General features: G+C 38.5%; 2 protein-coding genes across 5 annotated transcripts in view; one reads left to right on the top strand and one right to left on the bottom strand.

Moving 5' to 3' along the window:
• The window catches only part of INO80D (INO80 complex subunit D), a 70193-nt gene that overhangs the window by 18528 nt on the left and 24347 nt on the right, over window positions 1–27318 (top strand). For 2 of the 4 annotated variants that reach the window (XM_067026653.1, XM_059054037.2), the window contains exons 2-6: window positions 1094–1186; window positions 1291–1537; window positions 6512–7254; window positions 13175–13283; window positions 24296–24520. In XM_067026653.1, coding sequence (XP_066882754.1) covers window positions 1320–1537; window positions 6512–7254; window positions 13175–13283; window positions 24296–24520 — 1295 coding nt within the window. In that variant the 5' untranslated portion in view covers window positions 1094–1186; window positions 1291–1319. The remainder of the gene's footprint in view (window positions 1–1093; window positions 1187–1290; window positions 1538–6511; window positions 7255–13174; window positions 13284–24295; window positions 24521–27318) is intronic. The other 2 variants (XM_059054039.2, XM_059054040.2) reach the window with 2 other exon arrangements.
• LOC131750944 (large ribosomal subunit protein uL15-like) lies at window positions 25848–26332 on the bottom strand. Its single transcript, XM_059054055.2, has one exon. It carries the CDS (start codon window positions 26325–26327, stop codon window positions 25881–25883), a length of 447 nt encoding a protein of 148 aa, XP_058910038.1. The 5' UTR covers window positions 26328–26332; the 3' UTR covers window positions 25848–25880.

Here is a 27318-nt window from a genome sequence, read left to right as displayed (position 1 = left end):
TGGAAATGAGAATGTTTCTTGAGTTTCTCTGTAGCTGGTATCTAAGCTGTTCATCAGCTGTCTGGGTGACTTCTGGAGTGTGGAGAAGGTGGGTTAGACCAGTGGTCCCCAACCTTTTTGGCACCAGGGAACGGTTTCATGGAAGACAGTTTTTCTACGGATGGGCGGGGTGGTGGGGGTGATAGTTCAAGTGGTAATGGGGAGCGATGGGGAGTGGCAGATGCAGCTTCACTCGCTCCCTGGCTGCCCACCTGCTGGGCCGCGGGTTCCGTCATGGGTCCACGGCCTGGGGGTTGGGGATCCCTGGGTTAGACCACAGCAGCCCCCTATGTCCTGATGTGACAGATTCGTTGTGTCAGTTTCATTGCAGACTATATGGTGTTATGGCACATAAATGTTACTGCTGGACCTTTTGTGTGTAGAGAGATAGTGACTATTGTGTGATTGCTTCCTTCCGTTTTCTTCTTAAACCTCCAAAGACTCATAAGCCATGATAATTATACTATAGCACAGTGTTCTGCAGAGCACTCAACTGAATGGTGGAAATGTGATGAATAGTCTTTGGACTCGAGAAATTTACGGTCTGGATGGGATAGGTAGGGGGGAATAATAGAGGGAAAATGACTTTTTAAAACAGGAATTTGTTCTTTTTTTTTTGTAGTTTATAGAAACGTTTGTTATAAACTGCTAAATATTTTGCCAAAATATCAAAAAATGTGGAAGTTTTGGGTCTGTGAGCTCATTCCATTGTCATTTTAAAGAGATCTGAGTTCTGAAAATAGGCATAGCATGCAGCCATCAGTAGTGAAAAAAATGACTTGCCACCTTTTGACATTAGTTTGGTGGAAGAGCCCTGCTGCTTTGAGTTATTCACAAAACTTAACCAAAGCAAAAATTATTTAGTTCAGTTTGGAGTGGTAGGGCAACTTAATCTTTTATAATGTGTCTTATTATTAGAATTCAATATCGGGATGTTGGATTACAATGAAGAATCCATCCTGTTAGGAAGGCTGATATCCTAGTATTTTACTTCCCAGATGAGCAAGCTTTGCTTATTTCTCTTTGTTAACTAGGCCTTTTGATATTTTTGTAGACAATCTGCTTCATCTTGATTCTGCAGCATTCCAAACTGTGGTATCCTTGGGGTTCTCTTAACATTGCTATGGTGCAGAAGATTTAAAATCAGGTATGGCTGTGGGGCAGAAGTCCCTCAGTGAAATTCTCAACTTAAATCTGCATTATACTCTCTGATTTATCATTTGGGTTTCTTTTTTTGTGGTGGTCTTTTAGCTGATGTTCACAAGGAATAGAGTCACGTGATGTATGAAGGGAAACATATACACTTCTCTGAGGTTGACAATAAGCCCTTGTGCTCATATAGCCCCAAACTGTGCAAGCAGCGGCGACTCAACGGCTACGCTTTCTGTATCAGACACGTTCTGGAGGACAAGACTGCCCCCTTCAAGCAATGTGAATATGTGGCCAAGTATAACAGCCAGCGCTGCACCAACCCCATCCCTAAATCAGAGGACCGCAGGTAAGCGCTGACAGTGGGAAGCAGTCTTTGATTATTAATTAGTAGGCTTGGAAGTTGGGTTTTTTTGTTTGTGTTTTGATATGATGAACTTAAATGTTGAGTTCTGGGGGTAATCTAAGTAAACTTTAGAATGGGTCTCAAGATGAGTGATGGCAGTTTTTAAGAAATGGAGTAGTAACTTTGGGGAATTATTTGAAAAGTGTTTGTTTTCTTCTTTTTTACTTAATAGACTTTCTAGGATTATTTTTAAAACATTTTTTTTTTTTGCTTGAAGTCTTGGCACTGATGTGTTTGGTTTGCAGCCTTAGAAAGTATTTTCTGATTTCTCTACTTAGAATTTCATCAGCCTGAATGAGAGAAATTATAGGAACTACTTAGGTGTTACTATTAATGATAATAATTTTAGAGTTTTTAAATCTTTGTTTAAAAGGTAGCAAATGGTATGTGCTTATTGAAAAAGAATTATTCAAAAGAATGATAACTTGAATCATTCAGATTTACTTCCTCTCAGACTTCTTTTGGTTAAAAAGGGTTCCATATAGACTATGTTTACTATAATTTAGAAACTGTATTTTCATAGTAAAGTAGGCTTTTTGACTAGGATTATGAATTTATATTTTTCTGAGTTAAAAAAATAAAATGTGGAGGTGTTTTTAAAGGAGTCTTATGCTGATTATTCATCTTTCATATTCTTAGGAAAATTTATGATTTCACATGTAATCTCTTTTTTTCATGTCTCTTCTCTCAGTTCTCCAGAAACCATGCTGATCATTGTAGGATATTACAGAGAGATGCATGCTTATTTTCCTAAAAGTTTCAAATACTTGTTATCTTTAGGTAGAAATTTGAACTTTTTACTTCTGTCTTTAAAAAATTCATATACAACCTTTATTTTTGTTCCTATATACAAGCGAATGTCACCTACATAAATGGGTTGAAAAGGAATCATGTATTTTATATGTCATGGTGAGCAACTTTTAAACTTTTAGGGTGAAATAAATAATTTGTGTTGATAAATATCCCACCAAAATGAGTACTGTATAATGTGGTGATTTGGGAATACTCTCATAGAATTTCTAATGAGCACTTTAGGCTTCAGATTACAATACCTGAAAGTTAGAAACAGCTGTTTAGTGAGGAAAGGAATAAAATTTTAATCTCAGGTGAGAAAGGTACCAAGGTATTAGGCTAATAATAAGCATGTCTGTCCAGTTGGTCTTAGCTGACTGAAAATAATTTCTTACTGCTGCCCTTTTCTAACTTGAAGAATGGATGGACTTGGGTTAACATTTTTACTTCAAGATCCATTATAATCACATTTCTATAATTTTGTCTTAAATTTAGTTTATCACACACAGTTGCAATTTTTGTCAACCTTGGACTTTTTTTTTATTTCAGTCAAAGCAAGTGTTATCTTAATAGCTAACAGCAAGAAGTAAAGTGAGAGTCACTCTGAATCTCTCCAAAATATTAATTCTCTGAAACATACGTCTTCACCTTTATATTTGAAATAATTTTCTTTTTTTAGAACAAGAAGGGAAAGGACTGTTGTGTAGCTGTGTCAAGAGAAGCTAGGCTTCATAAATGCTAAGTTACACATTTTTTCAGAATTGGTCCAAGATCATATGAACACAAATGCTATGAATACTTTTCTTTTTGTAGGGTTGTTTGAAAACAGATTAAAGTAGACATTAGTAGGAGGTAATATTCTTATTTTACCTCAAGAAACCCAGGTTGAATTCATGTAATAATGTGTTTAAACCTGTGTATAAATATAATAGTTATAACTGTACTATATGATACAATGTAGAAAAGATTAATATTCTTTTGAAAATAAGCTTGTATCATTGTTAAGGCAGTTACTCCTTGGACACTTAGGGATTTGACATGGTTTTATGTATAGTTTTAGAAAACAAATTCCCAAGGACTTTTAATTGACAGAATTATCTGGTTGGTAGCCAGCTAGAGGAAGCTTCTTAATAATATCTGGTGTGTAACTTACCTGGTGTGTATTATAAATGCTAACTTATGGGATTCTATCTTTCGGATAGAATAGTGTTATGTTCAGTAGAAGTACTGGTATAATTGAAAAGTCCATTTTCTAATATACAGTGGGAAGCTAAGGCCCATTTACTGTAGCCTTGATAGCTTAGAGATAAATGGGTATATTAAGTTGGTTATTTTATATAGTATTTTAAATTTAAGTTCGGTATAATTTTATATATATATTTATTTAATGATATGTATTTACCAAGAAATTTTCTTGTTTCCTATATTTATTCTTTTCTGAAACAACTTAAGATATAATTCACATACCATACAGGTCACCCATTTGAAGTGTACAGTTCAGTATTTGTTAGTGTATTTACAGGAGTGTGCAACTATCAACACAGTCTAATTTTACATTTTCATCCCCCCAAAAGGACCCATTTGCAGTCAGTCCCCTGTATTCTTTTAGACTGGAAATTCATATTTGCATTATTTTAAATGCTGTTCATAACTAAGTAAGCTGTTCTAATTCTAGTTATGAAGAATTTTCCCTTTTAGAAGAGGCAGAGTTTTTAAGAGTTCAGGCTAAATGTTGCAATAGTGTGACTGGCTGGAGTGGGAGTTGAGGGTGGGGCTGAAGGAGGACTGTACATGCGGATTCGCCTCTGCTGGATTAGGTAATGCAGCACACAGTAGCCTCATTTACCAGTCCAGGCTGCCCATGTAAATGAGCAGAAGAGTTTGATTTCTAAATTTAAAACACCCACTTCACTTCTCCCCACTAATAGTACTAATCCTTTTGTTAATTTGAAAATGAGTAGAAAACAACAAAAACCATTAACTCTGTTCGGAAGCTTAGTACAGTTATCCCTGAAACCCTTTTCCTTGTTGGCTGCAGCTTTATGAATCTATTCTGTTTAAGGTGTGTAAGGGACCTAGCTCAAACCTGCTAGGCACATGCGCGTGCGTGTGCACATGCGCATATACACACACACACACAGACACAATGTAACGTCTCTTTACTGTCCAGAAAGCTTTTTCTTAATAGTTCTATTTAAAATTAAAGAGTGCCTCTGATAGACTTATTTTTAAGACAAACCAACAAAACCATGTGTCCTGATTTTTGGTGAATCTGTGTTTTTAACAATCATTAAAACAGTTTTTTGTTGCAGCCCATTGAGTTTGGGGATTGACATTATTTACTTTATTGCCTTTTTCCCCAAACTGTGTTCTATGGAGATATCATAAATATGCTGCAATAAAATAGGTGCCATTTTAAATACATTTGGGAAGCAATGCTATATGGGTAGATTTCTACCCTTAGTGTATAATGCACATTATCATACAAAATGCTTTGAGAGGTTGTTTAGCAGAAACACATGATGAAATCGTTATCTAATTCTGTTTAAGCCAGCATTTTCCAAATTTATTTAAGCATGGAATACTGTTTTTATGACATACTTGTTAACATACCTTAGAACTGCATGAGGTATACCAGTTTAGGAAATATACTACTTTTCTTCTGGTTAGAAGCCTTCACAGGATTTCGGTGAAATTTATTGGAATAACATGCATTCTACTTTCTCATTATGTAGAAGGATTCTTTTCTTTTCATAGTATTTTTAAAATAACATTTATATTACAGAAATAACCTGCTCATTGTTGAAGACTTACTGAGTCTTCGTGAGCTTTGACTTTTATTTTTTTCTCTTTTTTTTAATTGAAGTATAGTTGATTTACAATGTTGTGTTAATTTCTGTTGTATAGCACAGTGATTCAGTTATACATACATATACATTCTTCTTCATATTCTTTTCCATTATAGTTTATCACAGGATCTTAAATATTGTTTCCTGTGCTATACGAGCTTTGATTTTAAGTTTGTCTCAGCTCTGTCACTTTCCAGATAGGTGGTTTTGGGCAAGTTATTTAATTTGTATAAAATTTAGTTTCCTCATCTGTATAAAGGGCATTATTTTAGTACCTCCTGCAGGTAGAAACTAGCTAGAGGAGATAATCCGTGTACTTAACACGTGGCTGGCTATTGAGAAACTATTTAATCGATTATCGCACTAACTAGTTTTATTATTTTATTTTTTCCTTCTCTTCCTTCTCCCTCTCTCTTTTTTTTTTTTGTGTGTGTAGAACACACACAGTAGACATTTGACATTCCTTTTTTTTTTTAAAACTTTTTATTTTATATTGGAGCATAGCCGGTTAACAATGTTGTGATAGTTTCAGGTGCACAGCAAAGCGACTCAGCCATACATACAGGTATCCATTCTCCCCCAGACTCCCCTCCCATCCAGGCTACCGCATAACACTGAGCAGAGTGCCCTGTGCTGTACAGTAGGTCCTTGTTGGTTATCCTTTTTAAATACAGCAGTGTGTACATGTCGATCCCACACTCCCTGGCTATCCCTTCCCTCCACCCTTCCCCCCCCCCCCATAGTCATAAGTTCATTCTCTGTGAGTCGGTTTCTGTTTTGTAAATACGTTCATTTGTATCATTTCTTTGACATTTTACATTCTGAAGTGTTATGTCCTAAGATCTTTGTGAATCTCCAATACTTGAATGGCCTTGGGACATATATTTTTTTTTATCCATAAGAGAATTTTAAGTGATCCTTTAGACTCCTGATGAGCTACTTTGTATGCTATGAATAGAGAATAACAAAGTGGTGTGAGAAGCAATAGCTGGGCGGTTGGTTATCCAGGGCCACTCACTGTGGGAATGACTTGGCTTCTGTCTGGCAGCCTCTTCACATGTGCAATTCATATACTTGCTTTAGCAAAATTGCACAGACTTTGAGGATTGCTTGAGGGTAGTGGAAGTTGTATCAATCACATCCACGAATGCCAGAGTTATTATAGTCATGCATTTTGAACGTATTAGGATTCACATTTCATGATACATAGTTTTATATTCTCCTTTTCTTAATATGTATCATGAACATTTTCCTGTATATGTGTGTATTTTTAAAGGTACTGCAACAGCCACTTGCAGGTACTTGGCTTTATCCCGAAAAAAGAGAGGAAGAAAAAGAATGATCCTCTAGATGAGGTAAAGGTCAGGCACCAGATGGATACCATGGCCTTTAGCTTGACAGTGCCCACGTTGGCCTTGAAGATGCCCAATGGACTGGATGGAATGTCCCTCTCTCCACCGGGGGCAAGGGTCCCTCTCCACTACCTGGAAACTGAGTTGGAAGACCCATTTGCTTTCAACGAGGAAGATGATGACCTAAAGAAAGGGGCAACTGTGAGAAAGAAGTTGCAGAGCAAGTTGGCCCAGAATCGGCAGCGCCAGAGAGAGACAGAGATTTTAAAAGTTCGACAAGAGCACTTTAGTCCCCCTCCTGCACCTTCTCAGCAGCAGCCTCCGCAGCAGCACTCCCACCTGTCACCTTTATCCACTTTAAAACCTCCAGCGCCACCGCAGGGTCTAGTCTGCAAGTCACCTCAACCTCAGAACACCAGCCTACCAATGCAGGGAGTGGCCCCCACTCCACACACTATAGCACAAGCCAGGCAGTTGTCTCACAAGAGGCCTCTGCCCCTCCTGCCATCTAGTAGGGCTCCCGTCGTGGACCCGCCCAGGACTGACCGGGTCCTTATGAAAGCCACAGCCTTCTCTCCACACTTCTCTTGTATAAGTCGACTGCAGAGACTGGTGAAACTGTGCACCCAAAAACATCAGCTGGACACTGATCTGTTTCCCCATTTAGGTGAGTTACTGTCTGTTTTACCATATCATATGTGTGTAATGTAACAAAATGTGCCTATTGCACAAGGTTTTCTTTTCATAACCTCATAGGTAATAGGAGTAAAAGAATACTTGGACAGAGTGGTCAATTAAAGATTCGTAGTTAGGTAGACCGCTTTAAAGTAAATATGCTACTGGAGAGGACAGTGATTGGTGAACAGGATACAGAAGAAATAGGAACTGGGAATTTAGAATTCCAGTTATAGCTTCTAGCAGTAGTAGTAGCAATATTTAAAGTAGTTGTGTTTGGTTTTGTGCCTCTGAGCTCAGTTCCTGTGTGTCTAATGAACTTCTCCACATGTCTTATCACAGGACTTTGGAATAAGATAGCATTGTAAATATCTGCTGACAGTTTTCTGAAAAAAAAAATTCTTAAAGTAATACCTTTTCACAATTGACAAGCAAAAGATTACAGATAAAACTTTAATGTAGTCAAATGTCTGTCTTTGTTGCTTCTGAGTTTTCCGTCTTACTCAAGAAAATCTCTGATAGTAAGTTTATACAGTTATTCTGTATTTTCTGTTAATAGTTTGTTTTATTTTTGATCATTTAAGCCTTTGATTCACTTGGAATTTATTCTTGAATCTGTTGTGAGTTGTGATTCTAACTTTAGGAAAAATTATTTGCATGACATATGACAGCAATAGAAAAATGGGGAAAGGATGGGAATAGAAGAAGAAATATAAATGGTCAATAAACAAATGAAAACCTCAATCCTCGTAACAGACGAGGAAACACAAATTAAAGTAACAATGAGTTACCATCATATTGGCAAAAAGTATATCTGTTGTTGATGAGGATATGGGATCTCATACGCTGCTGGTGAGTAATGCAACAATATATACTAATTAAAAGTATACGTATAGCCAGCAAGCTCACTTTTGCGACTCTATCTATGGATAAAAAAAAAATATCAGAATGTAAGGATATGTGTTCCAGGATGTTTACTACAGCATTGCTTACAGTATTGCTTGCAGTATTAAAAATCTGCAAACAACCTTTATAACCTATAGGAAATTCAGAATTGAGTAAATTCTGGTATATATACATTTTATGAAGTATTATGCAACTATTAAAAAGAATGAATGAAATCTCCATCTTTTACCTGGATGTGCTCATGATACATTAACAAGTAGAAAAATACCAAGAGGTATTGTACTGTCCCATTTTTGTAATTAAAAAAGCTAATGAAACTTAAAGAAAAAATATAGATAAGCAAAAGTAATAAATTAAAACACCCCAAGCCTTATTAATACCTATTTGTTAATATCTTGGCATATTCTTTCAGATATATAAAATTAAGTTCCTGCTATATGTACAGTATTGTAACCTATTAAAAAATGTTTTGTAATGTATTATCACGTTAGTAATTTTTCATACACAGTTTGTCACAGCTGAATTCTTTCTTGTATTTAAATCATTTCCAGTTTATTAAAGTATAAAGTATTGTAGCTATATAGCCCTCTCAGTAAAATAATTACCGTCACATCTTTAATTTTTCCTTCAAATAGATTCCTGGAAGCAGAGTTGATGATCCCAAGCTTTTGCACTTTTTAAAAAGGTTTTTGATATGTATTGCCAAATTTTCCTTCAGAATTATTTTGTCAGTTTACTTTTCTTTCAGCAGTGTGTAAGAATGACAGTTCCTCTACATCTTTATAGCCCTGGATATTAGATATTATTATTATTTTGCCTTTGCAAATTTGATAGAAAGGTTTGCTTTAATTTGTATACCTTAGATCAGTGTTTCTCAAGTGTTTGGCCTTTGAATCACTTTCTTTGCACTCTCAAAAATGATCGAGGACATGGTAGAGATTTTGTATATGTGAGTTATATTTACTGATATTTACTGAATTAGAAGTTAAAACTGAGAAATTTAAAAAATACTAATTCATTTAAAAATAACAATAAATTTACTGTATATGAACATGTTCTTTTTATGAAAAATAACTGTTTTCCAAAACAAAAACAAATATAATGGGAAGAGCAGCACTGTTTGACATTGTTTAGCAAATCTTAATGTCTGTTGTGCTAGATATGTGCTTCTGCATTCAATGTGTCCTGATATGTGGGGGTTTTTTTTCTGGTTAGGCGATAAAAATATGGCCTTACACATTTGTAGTTGGAAAAGGGAGGGATATTTGAATAGTTTTTTCCAAATAATTGTAGATATTTGTAATTGGTTCTGCACCAAAACTTGACAAGTGGTAGTTTCTTAAAAATCAGTTTCAACGTGGAATCTGAAACCATATCTAGGAATTTTGCATACTGTTACATTAGAATCCGTTGATTTTTGAATGAATATTTTACCCATGCATGATGTTGTAACATCGTATGTTGGACATTTGGAAGATATTGCTCTACTGAGTTACACAGATGTCCCAAATGTTGACACATTTCATTATACAAAAATTTTAGATTGCGTTCATTAATATTAACACCAGCCTTATCGGAGAAGTCCAACTCTTAGGTATTTGTCATACTGTCAGTGATAAATTCAAGTTTTCCCCCCAAACTGAGCTTTCAAGTGAACATTTGAATGTTATCATTGGCAACAAATACTGTTCATTGTTTTCTCTGGGGTGATGGTTTCCCTGGGTTCATTTTAGAAAAAATGACTGCCAAATGGCCAATAGTTTGTCTGTCAGTCACTCTTTCAAATAAAATTGGTGTTGAATGAGGGAAAAGCAGCTAGTTCAGATCACAACTATAGGAGTCCTACAAAGTGCTTTTCCTCAAGACAGCTGCTGTACTTTCTTCGGATGTAGTAGAGGTGCTTTATATATACCTCACATTTCATCACACACAGCATCAGAAAGACATATACACAAGAATCAAGATTTAATCAAATAAACAGTCTTTAATAAATGAGTGCTTTATCAAGGATGATCTTAAATTGTTTTTTGTATACTTATTTTCATTTAATTGCAAGTCATGGTATGGAATATATATTGACAACTAGTACAGTTTTGTGCCCCTGCCTTGATTCACGCTAAGGTGTCAGCAATTTCACCCACCATGGGCTTTTTGTTGTTGTTTTTACCATCAGTGCAAATGTCAACACAGTAAAAAAGGCAAATAACATTTTAGTATTGTTTTGAAGATAGTGTTGACCTAAGCATCTCCCTAAAAAGGGTTTCAGGGACCCCTGGGGATCTGTGGGCCATACTTTGAGTAAGAACTGCTCTTTTAGATTAATAATGTAGTTTTGAATATTGGTTCATACTGCTTTTTTTGGACATATGTATTTCCTATTTTATCTTGTCAATTTTTTCATCCATTTTTAAGCATTCCTCTTTTTTATTGATAGGTGTGAGAGCTTTTTATACGTTTTTAATGTTTGTTGCAAAACCTCTCCTCACTCCCATTTGTTACTTGCTTTTAGTATCTATTATAAAGGTTTTGGAATTTAGAGGTTAAATTTTTTTTATGTATTCTCTCTCTCTTTTTAAAGATTTCTTCCTTTTGAATCAGGTTTTTTTCTCCTCTTGTTTAGGCTCTCTTCATTCCAAGAGTATATAAATATGTTCACTTATATTTTCTTTTAGCCCTTTTATTATTTTAGTCATCTGTTTGGAACTCATTAGGCGTTAGTTTTGAGGCAGAGATCTAACTTTTCTTTCCAAATGTTTTGCCTTTCATTCTACCTTTTACCCATATTATCTGCTAAATTTTTATTTATATTTCTGTTTATTTCCAGATGCTGATAATATTTTAGCTTTTGAAACTATGAAATTTTATGTTGTGTTGAGGGCTGACTTTCAGTCATTTTGAACAGAACTAAAACTCATAGAAAAGTATTATCTTTTTATTTTTAAAAAATTCAAGCATATGAGGGACCCAAATTTTTAAAACAGTTTATTTTGGAGAAACCAGAAATTATGGTGCACTATTATAACCAAGTGTACTCTGCATTCATGTCAGCAAAGAATACGTAAAGAAAAATGCAGTATTTAATTGGCTTCTACAGTCCTCTTTGGGCTGGTTATCTCAATTAGTTACGTTGAAACTAGTGATAATGAAGCCAAGATCAAAGGTTTGTTTTATTGGACAGTTAATTTTACAACAGGAGAAACACTTCCATCTTACTTCTTATGACTCAGATCTTGACTTTTTCAGAGAAAGCATGGGTATCTTAGGAGACATTATTATGACTTCTACAGAAAATATAAAAGATAACAACTCATGTTCTAATTTTTAAAGGTGCCTTGAGTGTCACTTTGTGTTTGAAAGATCTCACCTTTCAGCATCCTGAAGGTGATCATGTGGTCACTTACTTGTTTTTTATTTTTTTGATTTACTCTTTAACAAACTACTAATTATTTTAGTTAGAGAAAGTTACTTACTTTTTAAGATGACCTGACATTTTAAATAGTCCTCTTGGAACTAGATTTGGTGTTTCTTTATGTCAATGGCAATATTTAATTTTAAGCATTTATAATCTGCATTTCAATTAACCTTTTCTTAATTTCCCAGTTTGGCACATGTAAACTCATTTAAATTATGGGGAGAAATCTGTGAGGTCCCTTTTAACTAACTGTGCCTAATGGAGATGGTCTTTTGATTTTTGAGGGTCTCAAGAAGGAAGATATAGAATACTAGTCATCAAGGTATCTAATTAAAATTTCATAGTGGTATGAATTTGGTAAGGTTATGTAGTCCACACACTGTTGTATTTTAGGCTATGCAGCATCAGTATTTAAGACCTCTTCAATATACAAAATTAAAAAGGTAAAACCTTTGGGACTTCCCTAGTGGTCAGGTGGTTAAGATGCTGTGCTTCCACTGCAGGGGGCACAGGTTCGATCCCTGGTTGGTGAACTAGGATCGCACATATTCTGCTGTGTGGCCAAAAAAAAAAAAAAAGGCAAAATGTGTATGTTGGAAGCTAACAATTATCCGGTCATTAAAAATAATAGCATTTAACAAAATAAATAAGCATTATTATACTGTATTTCTCTACTTTTCCCTCTAACCTTGTTTTCCAAATGCAACTCAAAATGTGACAGCTCTTGTTTTAAAGAACTGAGGGCTTTCCTGGTGGCGCAGTGGTTGAGAGTCCGCCTGCCGATGCAGGGGACGCGGGTTCGTGCCCCGGTCCGGGAGGATCCCACGTGCCGCGGAGCGGCTGGGCCCGTGAGCCATGGCCGCTGAGCCTGTGTGTTTGGAGCCTGTGCTCCGCAACGGGAGAGGCCACAACAGTGAGAGGCCCGCGTACCGCAAAAAAAAAAGAACTGAAAGAAACCCCAAGCGATACTAGAAATAGAACATTACCATCCTGCCCTTCCCTCTTCCCGTAGGGGGCAAGAGCCTGGGAATGGCCCTGCCTAGTGGATGGTGTCCTTTCCTCCAGAGATGTTGTTGGGAAAAGGGGATGGAGTGTGCTTGCCTTTCACAATATATTCTAGGCCCCTTCTTTGTTGAGGTATAGCATGAGTCCACTGGCACCTTTCGACTTTTTCTTGCCTGAACATGCATTAGGCTTCTTTTCCTGTTGTCTTGAATATGTTTTATGTTTTTCGACATTATTTTAGTGTATAACGTTTCTATACTTAAGAAATTCTACCCCTTCTTTTTTGACTTGAACCCTCTCTTTGCTTTGTGTTGTTTCTACTCCATTTGTGAAGCATCTGACGAAAGATGTTCATCCGTGGAATATAGCCTTTTTGTTGTAATGTCATTATTTTAAATGCGAGTGCATGTCATACATTCATTATTAATACCTTTGCCAGAACAGGGCTGAAACTCATCAGGAGGGATTTATTCACACTATGATAGTACTTGCTATAGGTGTCGGGTTATGTATTTCAGGTAGCTTTTTATCTAAATTTTAAATAAATGTTAATTTTTTCTAACTTGCAACATCCTCTCCTCCGTCCTAGGGTTGGACTGGTCTGAAGAGAGTGGAGAAGAACTGGAGGACTCAGAGCAGGCCTCGCCATACCAGGTTGCCTGGTCCATCCGAGAGACCCTCAGATATGAAAGACACACGTGAGTCTTCCTTTTTCTTTTTATTCTTAAATTTCCACTGTAGTAGATTGATTTTTCCTATATATGCCAATTTCATTTTATTTTTTAAAGATAAGTTTATTTATTTATGGCTGCGGTGGGTCTTCTTTGCTCCGCGTGGACTTTCTCTGGTTGCGGCAAGCGAGGACTACTCTTCGTTGCGGTGCGCGGGCTTCTCATTGTGGTGGCTTCTCTTGTTGCAGAGCACAGGCTTCAGTAGTTGTGGCTCGTGGGCTCTAGAGCGCAGGCTCAGTATTTACGGTGCACAGGCTTAGTTCCTCCACGGCATGTGGGATCTTCCCGGACCAGGGCTCGAACCTGTGTCCCCTGCATTGGCAGGCGGACTCTTAACCATGTGCCACCAGGGAAATCCCTATCCTTTCTCTGATATTTCTAATGCGCTGAATATTTCTGTGTTAAAATATGTTTTTGAAATAATCTCGTTAGAGGTTCTCGATATCTACCTTATCAGAAAGCTGTAGGTTAATGCCCAGCCCCTTCAGTGGTAAGAAGACTAGTTCTCTTTCAGGGGACTGCCTCAGCATCATAGGTATATGCTTGGTGCAGTGTGACAGGACTGAGATAGATCCTTGTCTGTGGGGCTAAAAGATGACTCGCAGACTCAGCTAATTATTATTTTCGTTTAAGTACTGTGGTTTGAATAGGTGTTCAGCAAGACGGAGGGGAGACTATCTGCACCCAGGCCGACTCCTACAATTTCACAGTATCATAGTATGCATATACATTCTAAGGTCCGGTTTCTGAATTTATAGGCTTAAAAATGTGATTTGTTAGTACACCCAGAAATGATTAGGCTTAGGGAGCTGATTCACTAGAGGCTAATGTATAAGCCAAAATGACAGTTTTTACTAAGAAGTATCATCATTAAGTGGTACAGATGTTCACTAAGCAAAACTATATGGGAAGCAAATTATAGTCAGAAGCTTATTTGGACATGGAATTAGAGCAAGGAGAGTTAGCTGGATTTATTAATGGTCAGTGTCATTAAACTATAACAACCTGATGCCTCCATTTCCACTCCTGGGCTCTATATCCCGTATTGTTGTCCCTGTCTCCGAGTTAGTATTGGAAAATGCTACATATTTATTTTCTCTCTCTGAGATCCCATTTTATATGTCATTTAAGACTGTTGCCTCACCATTAGCATTTCTTGTTTTCAGATAGAAGTACAACTGAGCTTAAGCTTTCTAGGTTATAGGTAATACCAACCGTGCTTCCTAAGGTTGATATTCAAATCAGCTTGGCTTGACTTGGGATATTTTGGGTTAATTTTCCAAATGCTATAAATAGGTAACATAAGTAAATGCTCGGCACAATACCTGGTTCGTGGGAAATGATAAATGATAGCTAAGAATCCTATTTTAATTATGAAAACTACCTGAACATTAGTATTGGGAGTATTTGCCCTTGATTAGGACCAATGTATATTCCATTTCTGCCTTCTAGTGCAGTTCTCGGAATATTTCTTTTGCTGTTACAGACTTGTGACCATCATCTTTGTCTTCATCTCTGTAGCATTTTACTTTCTTGGCCAGTCTGGCTAACTTGCTGCTTCTTTGACTTACCATGATACTCTGCTTTCCTGAGGCTCTTCTTTTCCTTCAGTATGTATTTCTCCTTTTTACAAGCAATTTTCCTTACTTCCTGCCCAGCTGTCCCTTTGATCTTTTCCTCTTCACTCATTTGTTTATTCACTTGTTCAGCATATTCTTGTTGAACTAGTATTATGCTTCAGGCATGGGGCACTACATTCTTTTCCTTGGGTGAAACTGGGATTGCGTTGTTTCACCATCCCTTCTATGCCTGCAACTGCACATCTGCATCTGCCACTGTGCTCTCTCACAGGAACCTCTGTCCTTTTTTTTTAGACTACCTATAGAACTGCTTTATTCCAGCTTCTTGTTGTGCTTCAGTGTAATAGAAAATGGAGAGCTGTAGAAAATTGGCCCTACCTAGCCTGTCCGTTATGTCTTCAAGAAGTTTTTGCCATGTGAAATTTCTCAAGGTTTTGCCATTTAAAATTGTTCAGTGAGTTCATTGTGTTTTGGGGGGAAAAAAGGCACAGTGGCGTGATCGCTACATTCCCCCCAAAGAACCCTTTCATGAGCTTTCTTCCTAAGCCAAAATTGTACTTAAAGAAATTTGGGGAGAAAATTTGGCCTTGTTTTGGCAGAGGTTCCTTGGTTACTTAGTTTAGTTGTAGATGCATATGCCAAAGTGGAGCTCTTAGGATTTTACTTAGGTCTCTCAGTAGCAGAAGTAAGTTGGTATCTTAAATGTAGTATTAAGGAACAGTAAGTACTGCCAGTAACTGCTTCCCTTTTCACATTCCTAATGATGTCTTTGATAGAATAAAGTTCTTAATTTCAATGGGTACAGTTTATTAGTTCTTTCCTTTATGGTTAATTTGTGACCTGTTTAAGAAATCACTGCTTACCCCAGGGTCATGAAGCTATTTTCTCATATTATCTTCTAGAAGCTTTATTGTTTTACTAACAATCTTTCTGGAATTTATTTTTGTTTATTTTATATATGATGTGAGTTAGGGCCAAGGATCTTTTTATTTTTTTCATATGGCTTCTCTATTTAAGCAACAGTATTTATTGAACACTTATTTTTCATTGCATTGGAAGCCTTGACATATATGTGTATGTCTGTGCATTTTCTAATCTCTTCCATTGGCCTGTTTGTCCTTGTGCAAATAACTTGAAAGTTTTCATTAAAATAGTGACTTCCCTGGTGGCGCAGTGGTTAAGAATCCGCCTGCCAATGCAGGGGACACGGGTTCGAACCCTGGTCTGCGAAGATCCCACGTGCCACGGAGCAACTAAGCCCATGAGCCACAACTACTGAGCCTGCGCTCTAGAGCCCGTGAGCCACAACTACTGAAGCTGAGTGCCTAGAGCCTGTGTTCCCCAACATGAGAAGCCACAGCAATGAGAAGCCTGCGCACCGCAAGGAAGAGTAGCCCCTGCTCGCCACAGCTAGAGAAAACCCACGCACAGCAACAAAGACCCAACACAGCCAAAAAATAAATTAATAAATTAATAAATATTTAAAAATAGCTTCAAATAGATTTTAATCTTTATGAAGAAAGCTTTTGGTTTCATTGATTTTTAAAAAAAAATTTCTTGTTTTTTATTTCATTGCTTTCTGCTCTTTGTTTCCTTTTGTTTGGCTTTAATTTTTTTGATGATTTTTAAGATAATCGCTTAAATCAGTTAAACCTGAGATATTTCTTGTTTTCTTTTTTTTAATTTTAATTTTATTTTTGGCTGAGTTGGGTTGCTGTGCAAGGGTTTTCTCTAGCTGTGGCGAGTGGGGGCTACTCTTCGTTGCGGTGTGTGGACTTCTCATTATAGTAGCTTCTCTGGTTGCGGAGCATGGTCTCTGGGCACGTGGGCTTCAGTAGTTGCAGTGCGCGGGCTTCAGTAGTTGCGGCACGTGGGCTCAGTTGTGGTTCATGGGCTTAGTTGCTCTGCGGCATGTGGGATCTTCCCAGACCAGGGATCAAACCCATGTTCCCTGCATTGGCAGGCAGATTCTTAACCACTGCATCACCAGGGAAGTCCCTCTTGTTTTCTAACATAGATGCTTGGTGCTATACATTTCTCTCTAAACACTGGTTTTAGCTGCATCCCACAAATTTTGATACAACATGTTTTCATTTTTATTCAATTCAAAATATTTTCTAATACCCCTCCCCTTTTCTGTTTTGGCCGCTCTGCATGGCTTGTAGGATCTTAGTTCCCTGAATGGGGATTGAACCCAGGCCCTTGGCAGTGAGAGAGTAGAGTCCTAACCACTGGACCACCAGAGAATTCCCTCTAATAACCCTTTTGATGTCTTCTTTGATCTATGGGTTATTTAGAAGTGATATATAGTTTCCACATATTTGGGGATTTATCAGGAATTGGTTTCTAATTTAATTGTACTGTGTTCAGAGACCACATTTAGATTACAGTGTTCTGTAAGTGTCAGTTAAGTCAAGTTGGTTGATAGTGTTGTTCAGGTCTTCTTTAATTTTCTTTCTTTTCATCTTTGGTGATTTTCTTTCATTTTGTTCTATCAGTTACCGGAAAGGGATGTTGAAATCTCTATTTGTGGATTTGATTATTTCTCTTTTTAGTTCTCTCACTTTTTTTTTTTTTTGAAAATTACATTCTTTATTTTTAAACTATCCCTTAATATTATCACATTTGCTTTATAGCCAATAAAAACAACATATGTATGCTTGGGTGTGGAAGATGGGGTGAGGCAGTGTTGATGGAGAGCAGGATGACCATCAGCCCCTGAATAAGACTCTTGGTATCATTGTTCACAAAGTTTCTTTTGCTGTCTTATTTCTACCATGAGAGACTAAGCAGGATCTTTTTTATTACTCAGTTTATTGAAACTGGGCTTCCCTGGTGTTGCAGTGGTTAAATCTGCCTGCCAATGCAGGGGACATGGGTTCAAGCCCCGGTCTGGGAAGATCCCACATGCCGCAGAGCAACTAAGCCCGTGCACCACAACTACTGAGCCTGCGCTCTAGAGCCTGTGAGCCACAACTACTGAGCCTGCGTGCCACAACTACTCAGCCTGCGTGCCACAACCACTGGAGCCCGTGCACCTAGAGCCCATGCTCCATAACAAGAGAAGTCACCTCAATGAGAAGCCTGTGCACTGCAACGAAGAGTAGCTTCCGTTCTCCACAACTAGAGAAAGCCCGTGCACAGCAATGAAGACCCAATGCAGCCAAAAATAAATAAATTAAAATAAATAAGTTTTAAAAAATTTATTGAAACTAAAAAACAAGTAAAACAAAATCCCCCAAAACACAGTTCACCTATTATTCTTACTCATTACCCCTGTCTCTGGCAACCACCAATTAAGTCTCTGTATCTATGAGCTTGATGGGGGTTTTTGTTTGTTTTGTTTTGTTTGTTTATTTTGGCTGCACTGGGTCTTAGTTGTGGCATGCAGGATCTTAGTTACAGCATGCGGGCTTCTTAGTTGCACCATGAATGCAGGATCTAGTTCCCCGACCAAGGATCGAACCTGGGCCCCCTGCATTGGGAGCTCAGAGTCTTACCCACTGGACCATCAGGGAAGTCCCTGTTTTGTTTTCTTTTGTTAAAGATTCCACATATAAGAAAGAACATATGGTATTTGTTTCTATTTCTGACTTACTTCATTTAGCATAATGCCCTTGATGTCCATCCATGATGTCATGAATGGCAACATTTCATTTTTTTTATGGCTGAATAATATTCCATTGTATACATATCATACAATTTCTTTATCCATTCATCTGTGTGTGGACACTTATGTTGCTTCCACATCTTAGCTATTGTGAATAATGATGCAGTGAACCTGGGGGTGCTGATATCTCTTTGAGACAGTGATTTCATTTCCTTTGGTCATGTTTACCCAGAAGTGAGATTGCTGGATCATATGGTAATTCTGTTCTATTTTTAATTTTTTGAGGACCCTCCATACTGTTTCCCCTTGTGACTGCTCCAATTTACATTCCCACCAACAGTGTACAAGGATATCCTTTTCTCCACCTCCTCACCAACACTTGTCATTTCTCTTTGGTAGTAGCCATTCCAACAGGTGTGAGGTGATATTGTGGTTTTGATTTGCATTTTAATGATGATTACGTATGGTGAGCATCTTTTTATATACCTATTAGCCATCTGTATGTCTTCTTTTGCAAAATTGGATTTTTTGCCTTTTTGCTATTGATTTGTATGAGTTCCTTCACTTTTTACTTCACACATTTTGTAGTTCTGTTATTTGATACATAAACATTTAAGATTGTTCTGTTCTCTTGATGAAGTGATCCTTTTATTTTTCTAAAATGATGCTCTTTATCCCAGTCATAGTGTTTGCTCTGAGATTTTACTTTATGTGATATTAGTATAGCCACTCCAGCTTTCTTTTGGTTACTGCTAGCTTGGTGTCTTTTTCAGTCCTTTTACTTTTAACCTATTTTAGTCTTTATATTTGAAGTGGGTTTCTTGTTGGCTGCATATAGTTAGGTCTTGCTTTTTTATGTATTCTGACAATCGCTGCTTTTTATTTGGGGTATTTAGACCATTTAAATTTAATGTGATTATTGATATTATTGGATTTAAGTCTAACATCTTTTGTTTGTTTTCTATTCGTCCTATTCTTGTCCTTTTTCCTTTATTTTTCTTTTTTGATTATTATTATTATTACTTTTTGTTTTTTGGCGGTACGCGGGCCTCTCACTGTTGTGGCCTCTAGCATTGCGGAGCACAGGCTCCGGACGCGCAGGCTCAGCGGCCATGGCTCACGGGCCCAGCCGCTCCGCGGCATGTGGGATCTTCCCGGACCGGGGCACGAACCCGTGTCCCCTGCATCGGCAGGCGGACTCTCAACCACTGCGCCACCAGGGAAGCCCTGATTATTTTTTATGATTTCATTTTATCTCCTTTCTTGGCTTATTAGCTGCATTCCTCTGTTTTATTTTTATAGTGGTTGCTTTAGGGTTTACAGTATACATACTTAATTGCCTGAGTGTATCTTTAAGTGTTATACCACTTCATGTATAAGAACCGTATGTATGACAGTGTACTTCCATTTCTCCTTTCCCATCCTTTGTGCTATAGTTGTCATACATTTTACTTCTACCTATGTTATAATCCCCCATGTTTTTACAATTTCTAGAGAGCTCTTTATTCTTTGAGTAGTTCCAGATTGCCATCTGATGTCATTTTCTTCTGTATGAGAGAGGTTTCCTTTAATATATCTTGTAGTGCAGGTGTTCCAGTGATAAATTCTTTCAGCTTTTGAAAGTCTGAAAAAGTTTTTATTTTGCTGTCATTTAAAAAAATTTATTTTTTATTGAGGTGTAACTGTCTACACCTTATTTCTTTTCCTCAGCTCTGACTATGCCTTCTTTTCTTTTTTTTTTTTGCGGTACGCGGGCCTCTCACTTGTGGCCTCTCCGGTTGTGGAGCGCAGGCTCCGGACGCGCAGGCCCAGCGGCCATGGCTCACGGGCCCAGCCGCTCCGCGGCATGTGGGATCTTCCCGGCCCGGGGCACGAACCCGTGTCCCCTGCATCGGCAGGCGGACTCTCAACCACTGCGCCACCAGGGAAGCCCGCCTTCTTTTCTTAATATTTATTTATTTATATGTGTGGCATGTGGGATCTTAGCTCCCCGACCAGGGATTGAACCCATGCCCCCTGCAGTGGAAGCTTGGAGTCTTAACCACTGGACCACCAGGGAAGTCCCCTAATTCTTTAAACATTTTGTATAAGTCACCAGTGAAGCTGTCTGGTCATGAATCTTTTCTTTGTGGGAAGTTTTTGCTCTTTTGTTGTTTTAATAAAGTAAAATAAAGTGACTTTTATTTGGAAAATTTCATGTCATGCCTTGAGATTACAGACAAGCCTGAAGTTTTATGAAATCAGGTTTGGAATTTACTGCTCTGTATTTGGAGCTATTAGTAGCATCTTAATAATAATACCTGTACTTATATTGTGATTTCACATGTATCATTTCTTTCTCTTGACCATAGGAGTTAGGTGAGCCAGCTATGTCTCCATTTCACCCAGATGAGAAAAGTTAAAGAAAGAAAGAAACTTAACACATATAGAGAAATGCTGTAGGTACCAGCCCTTGTCACTGCTGGTATATTATGGGAACTGGCTTTTCTCTTCCTAATTTGCTACTCTTCCTCAGCAACCAGATTTGAAATATTAATGTCTAGCATCTTAGAAGTGGGAGGCATCTTGAAGATCTTCTAGTTTAGGACAGTGCCAAGGATGGTCTGTGGATCTGTGCTAGTCTGCAAACTGCTTGTTACTGGACCACAACAAGATAATTTTGGAAGTTATGAATAAGCTTTGAAAACTTTTATCATGAGGTAACATGCAACATCCAGGTGCATCTTTCCATGGTTAACTTGCGAAACACTCATCTAGTCCACTTTCTCTGCAGTAATAAGAGGCTTTTTAAATAACAATGTTGGCAGTTGCTTTTCCACCCTAGCTTTATTTTCCCTTTAAGACTTACTGTTTCTCTTCTTTCATCTTTCTGTTATGGCGCTTCCATTCTCTTTATTATACAGATTCCAAGTAATTATTGACTTTCTTATCCTTCATACCCAGTCACCAAATTCTTTTGTGATAATGGCCCTTATGTGTTGTGTTCTTTCTATTATCTCCGTGGCCTTTTACTTTTAGTCACTCCCAGTTGTTAGCCGTTGACTCCGAAATCTGTATCTCTTCTCTAAACGTGCCAAGTTTATAATTTCCAACTGTTTTTCCACCACTCCCTTTGTTGCCTCATCTGTACTTTTTAAAAAAAATAAATTTATTTATGGCCGCGTTGGGTCTTTGTTGCTCTGCCCAGGGTTTCTCTAGTTGCAGCAAGTGGGGGCTACTCTTCTTTGTGGTGCGCGGGTTTCTCATTGCGGTGGCTTCCCTCGTTGCGGAGCACGGGCTCTAGGCGTGCAGGCTAAGTAGTTGTGGCGCACGGGCTCAGTAGTTGTGGCTTGCGGGCTCTAGAGCGCAGGCTCAGTAGTTGTGGTGCACGGGCTTAGTTGCTCCGCGGCATGTGGGATCTTCCCAGACCAGGGCTCAAACCCGTGTCCCCTGCATTGGCAGGCGGATTCTTAACCTCTGCGCCACCAGGGAAGCCCCTCATCTGTACTTTAAATTACCTAGGTCTAAAATGGAATTTATTTCCTACCCCAAATCTGCTCTTGCTCCTGTTTCCTGCTCTTTGCCAATGGAAACAGCTGGGTGATTATTGTCCCTTCCATCTTCCTTGCCCAGTTGACAAAGTCTGTCTCCCTCTTTTTTCTTTTTTTAATTATTTGGTTGCTTCGGGTCTTCATTGTGGCACACGGAATCTCCATTGCGGCACATGGGATCTTTTGTTGTAGCGCGTGGACTTCTCTAGTTGCATCATGAGGGTTCCGGAGCACGTGGGGTCCAGAACACGCTGGCTCAGTAGTTGTGACGCACGGGCTTAGTTGCCCCACAGCATCTGAGACCAGGGATCGAACCCGCGTCCCCTGCATTGGAAGGCAGATTCTTAACCACCGGACCACCGGAGAAGTCCCGAGTCTCTTATACATGCAGATTACCTCTCATATTCTCCAGTCCTGCTGCTGCCCCCCTGGTGTAGGGTCCTTGTTATTTCTTACCTGGAATTTTATCATAATTTCCTCACTGTTCTCTTCTTCTGTCTCTTCCTCCATTTATGTCTGCTGACAGAGTAATCTTTCTCATTCATAGCTCTGTTATTGTTAGCCATTTTCTTAATAATCTACAAGGTTCTTCATTGCCTATGGAATAAAGGTTGAACTGTTTAATCTGGCCTTTAGCTTTAGAAAGTCCGCCTAACCCACCAGCACTCCCCTGCATTCCCCACGCCTTAGCCAAACCAAGCTACTCAGTCCTTGCTGTTGCCCATCCTGTCCTCTGTATCTTGGCTTATATTGCTTTATCCTTGTGAGGTACCTTTCTTTACTCATCTTCAAATTCTACCCTTTCTTCAAGGTTCAGTTCTGTTGTCATCTCCTCTACAAAAAGCCTTTCATCCAGCAGTCTTTCTAGTGAACTTTAAAAGCATTTTATCTGTACCTCTCCTATGTTTCTTGTTCTCTACCTCACATTAAAGATACTAACAGCATGTACTGGCTCTACTACAATTCCCAAATGGAGACCTGCTGTGGGACTTTGGGGAACAATTAAAATAGAGATTCCTGCGTCCCATCCCATGGAAATCCTGGTTCAGTAGATCTAGGGTAGGTCTTGGGAAACTGAAATTTTATAAAGCTCCTAGCTTTTTCACAAAGCATGATAGACATAGAGTAAATGTTGAATGTCTAATAGGTGAAAAGGTTGAAGTGAGATCCTTCAATTGGTGTATCTGTAGTAGAAACTATACTGAAGAGAACATGACTCTTAAGACATGTACTAAACAGAAGTTTACAGAGTAGCCTGTTATGGGCTATTCTGAAGAAAAAACAGGTAATACCACTCAAGAAGAGAAACCAAGAAAGGATTTACAGAATATTAGTAAGATAATATATCGTCTGTAGTGTCATATGTGTGCTGTTTGTTTATGTTATGATATAAGAGAAGGAAGGTAAAATAACACAGGTCAGTTTTCAAGTCTTGTGTGCATTATTCCTAACAGTAAAAAAAAAAAAATGAGATCACATTTATGCTATAGAAAGGTGACCTTTTTAACCTCCCTGGCGGTAGACATTGCTGACTAACCACAGCTCTTTCTTGTTGAGCCTAAACGTGCCCTCAGCATCCTTTCCAGTGTGGTGCTCCGGCAGGGGCCACCAATCAGTCAACATTGGCGTAATGATAGAAAAGCCTCTATGTAATTCCCTGTTATATGAAATGTTGTTTAGGATATCTCCTGTAGTTTAAAAAAATACTGTAGAATGATTGTGATCCCTATAATCAAAATTCTTTTAAGTGCTTAGCAAAAAAAAGGGTAGTCAAAAACCAGTATATCTGAAAGAGCAGCTCTTAGATAGTATTCACTGCTCCATTGGAAGTCACTGCTCTATTTCTGGTATGACCTATCTTTTATGAAATTATGCTGAGTGTTTCCTCATAACCGTCGTGTCATTTACTCAGACTTTTTATTAAGTAGAGGTAAAGAAATTATTTTCTTCCCCCAAATCCCTAGTCACATAAAATTTGGAAGACACTGATGCATTGAGTGTCTAATTATGACAAGCTAAGGAGGTTAAGCTTCTTAAAGCATGGGATTGTCTCTACTGCTCACTTATTGTTAAAACACTGTACTTATTTTCAGCTGCTCTACTGAAATTCTCTTCCTCTAATTTTGTTAAATGTGTGCTCACATGCCACAAGTTTCAGCCCTGTGCATCCAGCCCCCCCCTTCCTCATCTGCTTTTCCCCTTTTTAAAATGAGCCTAACATGTAATCAAGTTTTCTGCTTCTCTCCCTGCACTCTCTAGGTCGGATGATGATGATACAGAGAGTAGGAGCTCCAGGGTGACCCAACTTTGCACTTACTTTCAGCAGAAATACAAGCACCTCTGCCGCCTGGAGCGGGCAGAATCTCGTCAAAAGAAATGCCGGCACACGTTTAGGAAAGCTTTGCTGCAGGCAGCCAGTAGAGAGCCAGAATGTACTGGCCAGTTGATCCAGGAGCTACAGAGAGCTGCATGCAGTCGGACCAGGTCAGAGCCTCACATTACCACCTCTTTCTAAGAACTCATCTCAGTCTGTTTTCTCTAACTTTTGAGAGGATAGTTGAGACACAATGAGTGGTGGGCATATTATCTTGAAATATTTAAGCATTGTATTTTGGTTTTGTTGCTCAAAGTTCTGTGATGGCAAAATAATCCTACCATGAGGTGACAGTAAAATTTAAGTATTACTATAATTTTGCTGGAGTTTGATTAGAATTTATTCAGTAGAGGATTTGAGAATGTTACCGTCTTTAAAAAAGGACAATGCTTAGAAATTTTGTGTTACTTAAAAGTAATATTTAGGTTTTTTTTTTAAACCACAAAAGTGGTATTGTATGTTTTTTACTTATATTATTTTAAAATTTTCTTTCCATTGTATTTTCTGTTAATATGTACATAATCCCATATATCATGTATTCAAAATGTTTTATTACATTGGATTTCTTTGGGGGGGGAAATCCCTTCAGTTTATAATGAAGATACTTGCTTATTGTGAAAATTTGAAAAATATAGAAAAAGGCAGAAAATCACCATAATATCACCATTCCCGAAACAGACCAAGCACTGTGAACATTTTGATTCTGTCCCCTTCTAGTCTTTTTCTATGTGTGTGCGCGTGTGCACACGCGCAAATAAACATATATAGATAAAACATTTCGGGGTTTATATACCTAAGTATTACCAGTGGTTATCTCTAGATGATGGGATTATTGATAAAGTTAAAAAAAAATTGTAGTCTGTGTATTTTAATTTTTCTATAGTGATGCATGAATCATTTGAGGAAAAAAGGGTTTAAAACAAGCAGAAAGGGGCTTCCCTGGTGGCGCAGTGGTTGAGAATCCTCCTGCCGATGCAGGAGACGCGGGTTTGTGCCCCGGTCCGGGAAGATCCCACATGCCGCGGAGCGGCTGGGCCCGTGAGCCATGGCCGCTGAGCCTGCTCGTCCGGAGCCTGTGCTCCACAATGGGAGAGGCCACAACAGTGAGAGGCCCGCGTACCACAAAAAAAAAAAAAAAAACAAGCAGAAAACTAAAAATCAACCTTTGCTTTGTAGCTATTGATCATATTCCTTACATAGCTGTATAATTTTTGAAATTTCATTTTCATTGTGCGTATTTTGGTTTTCATTATATTTGCTGTAAAAAAAAATAACCTATTTTTCAGTTGGGTATCTCAAAAAATACTATGGCCTTAAGATTTTTCTGCTTCTTGGCATATTTAAGTTGTTTGAAACTGTATATGTTTATCTAATATACCTCCATAGTGGCTGCAGCCTGCAGTATTTCCCCTCTTTTTTTTTTTCTGAAAAGCATTTGTCATCATTTAATGAATCTCCCACCACGTGGCTTCAAGCTACCAGGACACAAGCCTCACCGACACCCTTAATCTTCTCCTCAGCTCTTCTGCTGAAGAATTTGGCCTTCACGATGACAGGCTGCTTCGGGAGCTTTCCCTTCCCCAGAACTTTGTAGTAACCCAATCGCACCACGTCAATGATAGGAGCAGCTCCAGTCTTGTTCTTGGCAGCATTTACCTGTGTCTGCTCACTGACCAAGGTCCACAATTTATCAAGGTTGACAGTTGGGCAGAAGCTCTGGTTCCTCTTTAAGTGGTAATGCCTCATACCAACTTTCCCAAAGTATCTTGGTTGATGTTTGTCGAAGTTGATCCTGTGGTGATGCATGCGACCAGCATTACCGCGGCCTCCCGGGTGCTTCCGGTGTTTGCTGATGCGGCCATGGCCGTGGCTCACGTGGCCCCTAAGTTTCCGGGTCTTCCTTAGTCTGGATGGCATGTCGGCAGCCGAGAGGAAAAAAGCTCCTCTCACTCTTAAGAGCTCCCAGCCCCCTGTAATGGAGGTAGTGTCTTGTCGTAGAACATCTTTGTTTTTATTTTTTTATTTGCGGAACGCGGGCCTCTCACAGTTGTGGCCTCTCCTGTTGCGGAGCACAAGCTCCAGACGCGCAGGCTCAGCGGCCATGGTTCGCGGGCCCAGCCGCTTCGCGGCATGTGGGATCGTCCCGGACCGGGGCACGAACCCGTGTCCCCTGCATCGGCAGGCGGACTCTCAACCACTGCGCCACCAGGGAAGCCCAGAACAGCTATACTTCTTAGCTTACTTCTTACTTACTCAGAGACTTGCCTTTCTCAGAGAAACATTCCCAGATTCCACTGACTGTGTTGGGTCCCCCTGATATATATGCTGTTGTGCTCTGTACTCTGCTTCATTGTAGAATTTATACTTACATTAATGTCTGTGTGTCATGCTAGACAGTGGTTTCTATGAGGGCAGGAACAATGTATATTTTGTTTCTAATCTCCAGTGTTGATGAATGAATGAATAGAATTGAACAAGTGAAGGTCTATTCTCTGTTTATTGAAAGAACTCACTCAGTTTGACATAGGTTTTAAAATAATGGTATCTAACATTTATATTATATAATGCTTTCAAGAGTATAATTTCAGTAGAAATTTGAGTTTTGTCCAGCATGAAACCATCTAGATGTAGACCATTGTATATATCGGGTCTCGTATATTATTATGACCCTGTCAAAGATGAAAGAGACTATACTGTGAGCTTGGGACAATTTGCTATTTGTGTGGAAACTGTATTTACCTATGATTTTTAACTGGCAGAATCGACTGCTTCCTTTTCAGAACATCTCCCAAACCACCCTTAGTGATGTTTTTAAGAAAATTTCATGGTAACTAAGTATTACAAAACAAACACCAAGATGAACTTGATTATAGTTCTCAGATTTATGTGATGTCGTTTGGTTATGTCT

Source organism: Kogia breviceps, chromosome 2 (genome assembly GCF_026419965.1).
Source record: "Kogia breviceps isolate mKogBre1 chromosome 2, mKogBre1 haplotype 1, whole genome shotgun sequence".
In the NCBI taxonomy this organism is placed as follows: Eukaryota; Metazoa; Chordata; class Mammalia; order Artiodactyla; family Physeteridae; genus Kogia; species Kogia breviceps.
The sequence above is the reverse complement of the archived record's forward strand: the minus strand, read 5'-3'. Positions and strand labels throughout refer to the sequence as shown.

Bases quoted from the DNA above. Each gene is read 5' to 3' on its own strand.
- LOC131750944 (XM_059054055.2), bottom strand. From the start codon at position 26,327: ATGCCATCCAGACTAAGGAAGACCCGGAAACTTAGGGGCCACGTGAGC.